We start from the raw sequence: 12,462 nt of genomic DNA on the forward strand, positions 1-12,462 counted from the left end.
CCAAAATTGTGTAATGGGGACCTGTATATATTCTCTGTTGCAAATAATGTCAAATGTGGAGCCAAGGGGCAATGAGCAACATTGACTCTGGAGACCACTGCAAATATTACATTACCCTCATTCGGAAATTTACTTCAGCTTCTATATAATGTTAAACTGGGTATTTTAAGTGAAGGATGAGATGCTGCATTTGTTTGTATGTAGTGACTCAAGTAGATTATTCCAACTCTATGTATTATCGGGTGGGAGGGGGCTAATCCTACGCAAGGGTCCTCCGGGGAATTTTCCTATTCTCCTGTGGGCCAGTCTAAACCTGGATGCAAATTCTCCTACTGCATTACTGAATTATTAATTCTTAAAATAAAGGAATAATTCCAATGTGGGCAATGTTTATGAACCTTTACTACTATATAAGATTAGAGAATTTAACCACATCTATAAATTATACTGTACAAATGTCTTTTTTTAGATTGTTCTCAGAAAGTTACATAAGTTTCCTAGAGCTAATAAATTCTGCAGCAGATTTTTTTTTTCTGCATTCAGTGATAAAGTTTCAAGCACAGAGCAGAGAAAAGGCCTAAGTGAGCCTCAGAGCAGTCGCATTCACAGCTCTGGTAATAGCTGTCACCCTGGTCGAGAACTCATCTGCGCCTGTTTAACTTCTAGAACAAGTCTGCCAGTTTCTGGCGATTGTCGATATGTCCATTCCAATTTTCATAGCTGCTGCCCTATTGGAATGATAGCACGTACTGTACCTAGAAGGCATCTTCTGGTCTGCTGGACCTGACAGCTATTGACAGCTATAGACAGCAGGATAGTTGGACAACACAGTGCTACTTGCATTTATCACCCTTTAGGCTGTGTGACTTTGGAATCAATGTAATGGAAAGATTAAAAGACCTCTCCCTTCCCCGCTGATAAATAGATTACAAGGGATTGGCTTATATAAAAACCATGGCTTCTATTGCTGCTTTGCTTTTTTTTTCTCCTTCCTTAAAGTCAGCTTAAGAGGGGGCGGCTTGAAATGATCTAAACCTTTCACTAGCTATAGCTGTTCTCTAGTTGACGGAAACACTCAACAACTTGTCCTGGCTTTCCACGGCACCGGTGCGAGAATTCCAGATTTGGCCCGGTCGTACATGGAATACGAGGAAGACAATGATGATATTCTCTTTGCCAAGTGGATGAGTAGCTACTGGGGACATAGAGGGATAGAAGAAAGTGAGAGGGATGCCAGGAGCCATAGGAAAAGGGCACAATCCCGTGCCCTGTCAGAGAGGAGAGCTTCTCTTCCATGTCCGGTATGTGAAGTCTAACTTTTATAAAGCAAATCATAAAGGTAGAAAGAATCTTTATAGTATTATTCCATTTTTTTTAGCTAGTTTGCTTTTTAACACAATGACGTGATGTTTTAATTTTGGTGATAATATGAACAGTGTAACCTCAGGGCAAATTCCCATGGAAAAGTGTTTGTATGTTCTTCCTGTGTTTGCGTGGATTTCCTCCAGGTTCTCCGGTTTCCGCAAAGACTCCAAAGACACACTGATAGGGGATCTAGATTGTGAGCGCCAATTGGAAATGTTACGATGATGTCTATTAAGCATTCTGGAGTATGTTGGTGCTATATAAGCAAGCATAATATATAAATAAAATATATTATTTTGCTCCCAAAAATCAGCTGCACTTTAGGATAGGTTTACATTAACGTATTTCCGTTTCCTAGCACTGTCCGTGAGAAAAACGAATCCGAGCGTGAAAAAAAAATCGCAGCATGCACTAGTTTCTTCCGTATGTCGGATAAATCTCCCACCTTCAAGTCTATGGGTGCATAAGAAAAAACAGATTCTATGCGAAGCCACCGGACAGCATCCGATTTTTAAAGATACCTTGGAATTCTTTGACATAGAAAAGTATATTTAGTCTTAGAATTTTTTTTAATCGCTGCAGCTGTATAAAACCAAACGAGAAAAAAAAATCATCCTAGTTTTATAAAGAAAACTCGGACAATTTTATTAACCCTTGTGTGAACCTGGTCTAAACCAGGACTGCCAACCTCCAGAAATTCCAGGACGGTCCATAAAAATAGCACACTTTTTCTCTTCTGTAAAAAAATTACGTGTCCGTGATTTTTATGACGCTGAAGAAACGTATTCAGATTGTTTCCATCCTTGCAGACATAATAGACTAGCTTATGGCATCTGGTGCGAGAGCATGGGATGTAATATGGTAATGACCCTCGGCTCCTGCTCTGCTGCAAGCGTGATCCGAGTGTCAGTGCTCTGTGCTCCGATCCTCTCACATGAGAAAATCGCAGCACAGGTGCGGAGGAGATGGAGAAAGTACGCAACCCTGGTTTTATAATATCAGAATTGTGCATGAGACTTTAAATTAAGAAATGTCATGAACACACTGTGAAACATATCTGTTGCTTATATTGACCATTGGTATTTACTACAGATACCACTGATTTCTTCTGCACGTAAACTGGCCATTTGCCCCCAAATTTTGAAACTGAGATAACAATTATGAAGAAATCTCACGTACAATAAATTGACCTGTAGCGCAGATTTTTAAGTCGGCCACATGTCAATTCTTTTTACGGAAATCACAATAGGTTGAATTTTGTGGCAAATTTGCAATAAAATGAGCAGCAAAATCCACATGCAGATTTTGATATAAATTTGTTGTGATTGCCAGTAAAAACATTGTAGAATGTGCAAGGACCCTTAATCAAAATATCTTAAGTTGTTCAGAAGAACCATTGTAATGCATATAATATTCATTGCATACATTACACACGGGAATTGTGTTACTACAGTTCTCAACATTGAATTTGCAACACAAAGAAGAGAAGTCGTGGAATGATGGAAATTACAGGATTGATAAACATGTTGATGATCTGCAAATGATGAAAAAATGGAAACTGCCTCACTGACTGCAATTGGGCAAATCATCAAGATCTGCTGCTGGCAGCTACCTTTGAAATTGCCAATCTTTTGAAATTGTGCTCAATTGTAGACGCTGCAGGCCATGGTAGCACATGTAGTCCACGCTGGATGCTCCCAGAGAACAAGAAACACGTGGCCTGGCATCGCTGTGTTGAAAAAATGTCTGTGCTGCTCACAGTAGCACAAGAAACACTCGGCCTCGCTTTGTTGTGTTGAAAAATGACTCTTGGGACAGTTTGAAGAAATAGGTGTACCATTGGTTCTACGGTTGGACCAGTCTCTACCGCAAGTGAAATTGAATGTCACATACTAAACTTGACGCGTCAAACAGCGTCTACATAAATAAGAAAGCGTGTGCACGACATTGGGCTATGGGCCAGACGTTCAGCTACAGGTGTTCCATTGATATAATGCCACCGCTCTTGATGGCTTTCACGGTGCAGAGCAAGACTGCAATGAAAGACTCCTCTTTAGCGAAGAGTCACACTTTTGTCTTGGAAACAATTATAACCAGAAATTGGTCTGGAGAGAATGTGGACAACGCCATTAAGAGGCTTCCACAATGGAATGTCAAACTTGTCCTACATCCGGGATTATTGTGTGTGGTAGCATAATGTAAAAGTAACCAGACCTCTCAAATCTTTATTCCAGGTACACTAACAGCTTGTTTTTACTTGATTTGGTCATGGAACCAGTGGTATGGCTTTTTCTTCAAAGTGTCAGATTCATTTTTCAACACAACAAAGCGAGGCCGGGTGTTTCTTCTGCTACTGTGATCAGCCTGTGTGGCCTAAACGTGCAACCATAACCTACAGCATCAGCAGCAGATCTTGATGATTTGCCAGAGTGCATTCATCGTAGAACATTATTCAGACAACCATTAATAACCTCAGTCATAGCAGCCTCTACGTGTAAGTCTGTGACTACAGACTTTTCATTTTAGACTGGACAACCACTTTTAATATTTTAGAAGTAAAAAAAATTAAAATTTTGGAAAAAGAGGAGGAAAAAACGAAAGTGCAAAAGCAAAAAATCGCCCTGTGGTTAAGGGGTTAATCAAGAAAGGATGGTCTATGTATATAACCCAACAAGATCACCTCCAAGAGTTCCTCTATAAAGACTTCTTTAGTATATTACATTACTTTTCCGATTACCTCCATCACCCTACCTGATAGAGGGTTTGTCCCCTTTCAGAAATTCTTGGTACCAGGGCACAAAAAAAAAAACGCTCTTTATTCACTCTCTCCACTACTGCTCCAGATGTCCGGTACCAGCTGCTACGCCGGTGTGACACTTTTTTTTGCAAAAAAATGTATACTAAGCTGCTCCACCAATCGTCAAGGTGTACCCATATAGAGCAGTCCTACCTAATGTATATAATCGCTATCTGATGTATTTAAAAACCTGATCATCCATATAGTACCTGTATAAGCAGGGTTCAGAGAGGGAATTTTCATGTGGACATGCTGGATGGAACAGCTTTGATGCAAATGACCCATAAGGTGGTGTGTGAACAGGTTCCTACAGACTTGTTCATTGTGCAAGTAGCCCATGTGCTTCTGGTTCTGTAATTGTTCTCTTGTTTCTACAAGACTAGGGAGTCCACCACTCCTTTTGGGTCATTTGCATCAAAGCTCTTCCATCCTGCATGTCCACATGAAAATTCCCTCTCTGAACCCTGCTTATACAGGTACTATTATTATTATTATTATTATACATTTTTATAGCGCCATTTATTCCATGGCGCTTTACATGTGAATACGGGGCAAATATAGACAAATACATTAAACATGAGCAGATAACAAGGCACACGAGTACATAAGGAGGGAGGACCCTGCCCGCGAGGGCTCACAGTCTGCAGGGGGTGGGTGAGGATACACTAGGAGAGGGAAGAGCTGGCTGTGCGGCTGTTCAGTAGGTTGAGGATCACTGCAGGCTGTAGGCTTGTCGGAAGAGATGAGTCTTCAGGTTCTTTTTGAAGGTTTCTATGGTAGGCGCAAGTCTGATGTGTTGGGGTAGAGAGTTCCAGAGTATGGGGGAAGCACGGGAGAAGTCTTGGATGCGGTTATGGGAAGAAGAGATGAGAGGGGAGTAGAGAAGGAGGTCTTGGGAGGATCGGAGGTCGCGTGTAGGTAGGTACCGGGAGACCATGTCACAGATGTATGGAGGAGACAGGTTGTGGATGGCTTTGTATGTCAGTGTGAGGGTTTTGAACTGGAGTCTCTGGGCGATAGGAAGCCAGTGAAGGGCTTGACACAGGGGAGAGGCTGGGGAATAGCGGGGGGACAGGTGGATTAGTCGGGCAGCAGAGTGTAGGATGGATTGGAGTGGTGCCAGAGTGCTAGAGGGGAGTCCAGAGAGTAGGAGGTTGCAGTAGTCGAGGCGGGAGATGATGAGGGCATGCACTAGCGTTTTTGCAGTGTTGCGGTCAAGGAAAGCACGGATCCGGGAAATATTTTTGAGTTTGAGACGACAGGAGGAGGCAAGGGCTTGGATATGTGGCTTGAAAGAGAGGGCAGAGTCGAGGATCACCCCGAGGCACCGGGCGTGTGGGACTGGGGATAGTGAGCAGCCATTGACATTGATGGATAGGTCTGGTGGAGGGGTAGAGTGAGATGGGGGAAAGATGATGAATTCTGTTTTGTCCATGTTCAGTTGTAGAAAGCGAGCAGAAAAGAAGGCTGAAATGGCAGACAGACAGTGCGGGATTTTGGTAAGCAAGGAGGAGAGGTCAGGTCCGGAGAGGTAGATCTGCGTGTCGTCAGCGTAGAGATGGTACTGCATACCGTGGGATTCTATGAGCTGTCCCAGGCCGAAAGTGTAGATGGAGAAGAGTAGGGGTCCTAGAACAGAGCCTTGAGGAACACCGACTGACAAGGGGCGAAGTGAGGAGGTGGTGTGGGGGAGGGAGACACTGAATGTTCGGTCTGTCAGATATGACGAGATCCAGGAAAGGGCCAAGTCTGTGATGCCAAGGGATGAGAGGATTTGTAGCAAAAGGGAGTGGTCTACAGTGTCAAAGGCAGAAGACAAGTCCAGGAGAAGGAGGACAGAGTAGTGTCGCTTGCTCCTGGCAGTTAGTAGGTCATTGGTGACTTTAGTTAGGGCAGTTTCAGTTGAGTGATGGGAACGGAAGCCTGATTGTAACCGATCAAAGAGGGAGCAGGAGGAGAAGTGGGAGGACAGTTCAAGATGGACGTGTTGCTCCAGCAATTTGGAGGCATAAGGGAGAAGAGATATTGGGCGATAGCTAGACACAGAGGATGGGTCGAGGGAGGGCTTTTTGAGGATGGGTGTGATCTTGGCATGCTTGAAGGATGAGGGAAAGACACCTGTTGTGAGTGAGAGGTTGAAGAGGTGTGTTAGGGTTGGGATGAAGACCGTGGAAAGGTTAGGGATGAGGTGGGATGGGAGCGGGTCAAGCGTGCAGGTGGTGAGGTGTGATCTTGACAGGAGGGTGGAGAGCTGATCTTCTGTCATGGTGGAGAAGCTGGTTTTGGAGGAGCAGGGTTGAGCAGCTAAGAGGGGCAGTGGGCGCTGTGGGCCAAAGCTTTCTCTGATCGTGTCGATCTTCTGTTTAAAGAAAGAGGCGAAGTCATCAGCAGAAATGAGGGGGGAGGGAGGAGGTGCGGGGGGACGGAGTAGAGAATTGAAAGTGTTGAAAAGCTGTTTAGGGTTGTGGGACAGGGAGGATATGAGGGATGAGAAGTAAGTTTGTTTTGCGGCAGTGAGCGCAGACTTGAAGCTGGCGAGGGACTGCTTGTATGCAGTGAAGTGGTCGGCAGAGTGGGATCGCTTCCATCTCCGCTCAGCAATCCTGGAAGCCCGTCTCAATTCTTTGGTCAGGCTGGTCAGCCAGGGCTGCCTGTTAATTGTACGAGTTTTACTATGCATGAGTGGGGTGGCCGAATCGAGTGTTGTTGTTATTGTGGTGTTATAAAAAGTGGCAGCAGCATCTGTGTCATGAAGGGAGGCTATGTCTGTGAGAGGGAGAAGGGACTCAGAGAGTGATTGTAAGTTGAGATGTTTGAGATTTCATCTACTATACAGATGATCAGGTTTTTAAATACATCAGATAGGGATTATATACATTAGGTAGGACTGCTCTATATGGGTATACCTTGACGATTGGTGGAGCAGCTTAGTATACATTTTTTTGCAAAAAAAGTATCAACTAAATACCCTGTTTTTTCCATCTTTTGACTAGCACTTGCTTATTACTGTGTTTTTTTTTTACAACAGAGTATTTTTGACCTCACTGTGCTCTTTTGCGTCTTCAAGTTTCTTGGTGGTGTGTGAACAGGTTCCTATAGACTTGTTCATTGTGCAAGTAGCACATGTGTTTCTGGTTGTGTAAATACAATGCCCAGCTCTGAGTCAATGAGCTCACTGATTGGCTGCCATGCTGTTGACTTGATGTCAGCGCCGGGATGAAAACTAAATCTCCGAGCAGTCATAAATACTCGGAGGTCACCCGAGCGTGCTCTGGAAAACCCAAGCAACAATGAGTACACTCGCTCATCACTAGTTATAATCACACACAGCTCTGTAGTGAGATCAGGAGAGCAGAGAGCGGCCATTACACATCACACATATAAAATAATCTCTGGAGGCAAATTCTTAGAGAGATCTATGTCCGGCCCATAGATCCTAACACTTCATTTACTTGTAAAAAAAAAAACTGGATTTCTCTGCAATAAGATATCGGATCACAGATATGAAGGTATCATTTTATTCAGCTTCCTATGACCTTCCTGTCCATATAGACGGTTTAGGGGGGATGATGCTGCTGATAGATTCCCTTTAAGGAGGATTTGGAGAGTTTCTACCAAGTTTCTGATCCAAAACGCCTCAAAAACTAAATGTGCACTTACTCTTACAGTGGCATCTGTCATTTCTATGCCAATATGAAATATGTGTGGTGCAAATTTCATGAAAAGCTCAGGGTGTATAAGTTTAATGGATGCATAGGACATAAGCCATATTTTAGAATATGTCACTAACAGGCTACCGTAGTAAAAAAAACAGCATAAAAATGTCTTTGTACTGGACTCCAGAGGATCGGATAGAATATTCAACTATCTTTTTTTGTGTGAGATAGTTGCCAGGAAGGCACAAGTTTGTTGTACTTCTGACTAATAGACCCCCATTTATCACATCAGGAACTTTCTGGGCATACATACCAATCGCATGCATAAAACTAATTCTGTTCAGCACAGTGGATAAATAGCAAGATGTTTCACTTCTGTGATTATGACCAAGTGTTCTCATTCACTGACAGCAAGCAGTATCTTGAAAATGTTGAGGAATTGAATAACATAGAGCATCATTTACATGTAGCAAAATAAAACTATAACATACGGTACGTCCAAAAAAGCAAAATGTATAAACTAAATTAAATTGTATTGAAGGTAAGTGGCCTCTCCAATAGACTGACGAATGATACCAATTAGAATGACCAATTGCTTTGGAAGGAAACAGAGAAGTTTTAAGGGATTAGTGACTGTGATACTGCGATAATTACCCAGATACACCGCCCAAAATGTACATTTGTTCCATTCCCATAGCATGACAATATTATCAGGCAGCACTTCCGTAATCTTCCTCTGGAAAGCATTCTCCGTGTTAGTGCTATTAAGCTTCTGTATCACTGAGATATTATGACGGGACGCCGTGTCCCATGTTCTAAATCCTTCTGAACAAAAATTATATTCTGCATTTCACTCCATAGTGTAGTGTCATCTGTAAAGAGGATAATCTGTAAATCTTCTGCTGCTCCACTTACAGCACCAATGGGATCTTGGTTCATTCTTCGGTTCTTGCTTCTTGGGATTAAAAAGTAGGAGAATACAATTTATCAGATTAAAACCATACCATTGTTTCATCTGGGCAGTGGTTTAATGGATAGAATAATCCTGTACAGTAAAAGTATGTAAAGGAACCCAAGCTACGAAAAGGAAAAATGGGTTTAATAGCTCAAACATTACAAGATGGGAATTGTAGGGCTTGTGGTGCCACGGCATATTGATACCCCATCCCTATTTAACCCCTTCACCGCCACAACCCCAAGCCTGTTTTCACCTTCATGACCAGTCCAAATATTACAATTCTAACCAGTGTCACTTTATGTGGTAACAACTCTGGAAACGCTTTAACGGATCCCACGTATTCTGAAATAGTTTTTTTTAGAGACATATTGTATTTCATGATAGTGGTAAAATTTGATCGATGTGACTTGTTTTTATTTGTTTCAAAATCTGAAATTGACAAAAATTTGAAACATTTAGCACTTTTCAAACTATTTATTTTATGCCCTTAAAACAGAGATATATCACACAAAGCGGTTAATAATTAACATTTCCCACATGTCGACTTTACGTCAGTACAATTTTTGAGATTTTTTTTCTTAGGAAGTTAGAAGGGTTAAAAGTTGAGCAGTAATTTCTCATTTTTCCAACAAAATTTGCAAATCATTTTTTTATGTCAGAAAATGCCTAAAATTGACACCATTCTATAAAATACACCCCTAAAGGAGCTCAAACCCACATTTAAGAAGTTTATTAACACTTCAGGTGCTTCACAGGAATTTTTGCAGTGTGGAAGTAAAACATATGCAAATTGCCTCTTCAGAGAGGAAGAGGACTAGAACTGTAGTGCCACCTGTTGGAAGTAGCAATCCTAACAGTCAGTGTCGACCCCTTAACGAGCCTTGTCAGATGATTTAGGATTAAAGCCAAACCAGAATCTCAATTTGCAGACACGAAGGAAAAAATAAACATTTAACTTTTTTGCACAAAAATTTTACTTTAGATCCAAATTTCTTTATTTTCACAATGGTAACTGTGAGGATAATGTATAATATAAGTTTTAGTTTCTCTTGCCAGCACATATAGGGTGGGCGTTGACCCCCTTTGCTCTGTGTTTTGCTTTCTGGAATGTGTGTGTAGAAGAGGTTTTATTGCTGTAGCCGTAAATTCCAGGGTCCGGGCAATTGCACTGGTGTAGGCTCAAATCTCCCTCCAACTAGAACTGGTATAGAATTTCTCTAAAGACAGGAAGTTCTTTGTTCTAATATTGTAAGATATTGGGCCAACGATTTTGGCTACGAAAATAATAAGTCCATTTGCGAATCTCCATCGGCGGATCTATCAGCCACTGTAAGCGCGAGCTAAAAAAAAGTAAAAAAGTACGGATTTCTCCGGAACTGTGTGTCCCAACTAGCCTGAACTTGGTACCAATAAAAAGCCAATTGTAAAATAAGAAGAATGAGGGGTGTGCTGGGATTCTGACATGTTCTGGAGTGGAGATATGAGCATTATACAAATTTGTGTTAAATTTGGAAAGTCTGAGGAGAGGGGAGGGTTTAAGGAAACCAACCCTTTTAGTGATGTCACCAGGCTGAGCTATAAGTTTCATGCAAGGCACCCAGCAGTGAGTCTTACCTGAGGAGCCCTTACTGCTAGCCCTGATGAACTGGGATATTTGGGAACTCCGCCCACTAGCCTGGTTGCCTGCAATGTCCTGAACACATGTAAGTGTTAATTTCTCATTTAATCCCATTATTTTATAATTGCCTTGTACATATTTTCAATTGTCTTTTCTGTAACATCCTTGTAATATTTTTTATAAACACTGCCTTATCTTTCGGAGTAAAATATCTAAATTATTAGTTTCGTTCTTCCTGCTCTAAAACGTACCCTAAGTCTTCTGAAAGGAATTATGCTACTGTTTTGGGTTAGCTTCGGACCCGTTTAATCGAAGCTGGTGGCAGCATACCTTGTTCTGTGCCTTTGGGAGTCGTTGTAGCAACGGCGGCATTGATAATTATTGTTCCTGCCTGAGTGGGAGTAGCTATATCGTCTCGCTGCAGTGTGCCCAATAGCCAGTACATAGCAGGCAGCCTTTCTGGTGACTAAAAACCCTAGGTGCGTACCTAATCTGACCTGAGGGTAAGGGGGCGCCAGAAAGTTGCAAGTTCAAGCGGAACTGTAAAGCGGGATATACATAAATCCCTGCAGTTCGTGGTATATTGAAGAGCAGTGGGATAACTAAAATAAGCCCCTGCTCTAGACTGATAGGCCAATAGCCTTGTGTGTGTTTTCATCACAGTGTAGCAGTGGAGGGATAACTAAGATAAGCCCCCTGCACATGTGATAGCCGTCTGTAGGCCTAAAGTCACCCCGATCCGTGACATAGGGGTGACGGTCACGGTGTGAATCATGACAGTAACGGGAGAAAATGGACCCCAAAATTTGTTGGGCAAGTTCTCCTGAGCATGTCAATACCTCATATGTGTGGCTGTCGCTGGACAACATTGAGTTTCATCTCCCTCCAAAGATTTTCTATTGGATTCAGGTCTGGAGACTGGCTAGGCCATTTCACAACTTTGAAATCTTCTTACAGAGCGACCCTTTAATTGCCCTGGCTGTGTGTTTGCATTGTCATGCTGGAAGACCCATCCACAACCCATTTTCATTGCTCTTATTGAAGAAAGGAGGTTATTGGCCAAAATCTCACAATACATTACCCCATCCATCTGCCCTTCAATACGGTGCAGTCATCCTGTTCCCTTTGCAGAAAAATACCCCCAAAGTATGATGTTTCCCCACCATGCTTCACGGCTGGGAAGGTGTTCTTTGGGTTGTACTCATCTTTCTTCTTCCTCCAAACATGGCAAGTGGAGTGGATACCAATAGTTCTGTTTTGGTCTTATCTGACCACATGACCTACTCCCATGCCTTCCCTGGATCATCCAGATGGTCATTGGTGAACTTCAAACATGCCTGGACATGTGCTGGCAAGAGGTGGAGGACCTTGCGCGCCCTTCAGTATTTTAATCCTTGAGGGCATAATGTGTTACTAACGCTAATGTTTGAGACTCAGCACATGAGGTGAGATCTTGCATGGAGCCCCAGAACGAAGAAGATTGACAGTCATCTTGTGTTTTCTCCATTTTCTAATAATTGTGCCAACACTTGTTGACTTTACACCAAGCTGCTTGCCTATTGTCTTGTAGCTCATGCCAGCTTTGTGCAGGTTTACAATTTTGTTCCTAGTGTTCTTAGACAGCACTCAGGTTGGAGTGTGATTGATTGATTGTGTGGACCGGTGTCTTTTATACAGTTAACGAGTTACAAACAGGTGCAATTAATACAGGTAATGAGTGCAGAGTGCAAAACTAACAGGTCTGTGACAGCCAGAATTCTTGCTGGTTGGTAGGTGATCAAATCCTTATTTTATGCAATAAAATGCTATTTAATTACCGTATTTAAAAATCATGCAATGTGATTTTCTGATTTTTATTTTTAGATTATGTCTCTCACATTTGTATACATTACCTACGTTAAAAAATTACAGACCTCTCCGTTCTTTGTTAGGTGGAAAAGTTGCAAAATCTGCAGCTTTTCAAATACTTATTTTCCTCATTGTATATCGGGGTTTCCATCTAAATGTCCAAGTGATGTGATTCAGATGAAACCCCTGAGGGATCCATTCACTATAACGAGGCAGCAGA

General features: G+C 42.2%; 1 protein-coding gene across 2 annotated transcripts in view; it reads left to right on the forward strand.

Moving 5' to 3' along the window:
* The first annotated feature begins 1,037 nt into the window (after window positions 1–1,037).
* The window catches only part of LNP1 (leukemia NUP98 fusion partner 1), a 64,897-nt gene continuing 53,472 nt past the window's right edge, over window positions 1,038–12,462 (forward strand). For both annotated transcript variants that reach the window (XM_069761033.1, XM_069761034.1), the window contains exon 1: window positions 1,038–1,301. In XM_069761033.1, coding sequence (XP_069617134.1) covers window positions 1,140–1,301 — 162 coding nt within the window. In that variant the 5' untranslated portion in view covers window positions 1,038–1,139. The remainder of the gene's footprint in view (window positions 1,302–12,462) is intronic.

Source organism: Ranitomeya imitator, chromosome 3 (genome assembly GCF_032444005.1).
Source record: "Ranitomeya imitator isolate aRanImi1 chromosome 3, aRanImi1.pri, whole genome shotgun sequence".
In the NCBI taxonomy this organism is placed as follows: domain Eukaryota; kingdom Metazoa; phylum Chordata; class Amphibia; order Anura; family Dendrobatidae; genus Ranitomeya; species Ranitomeya imitator.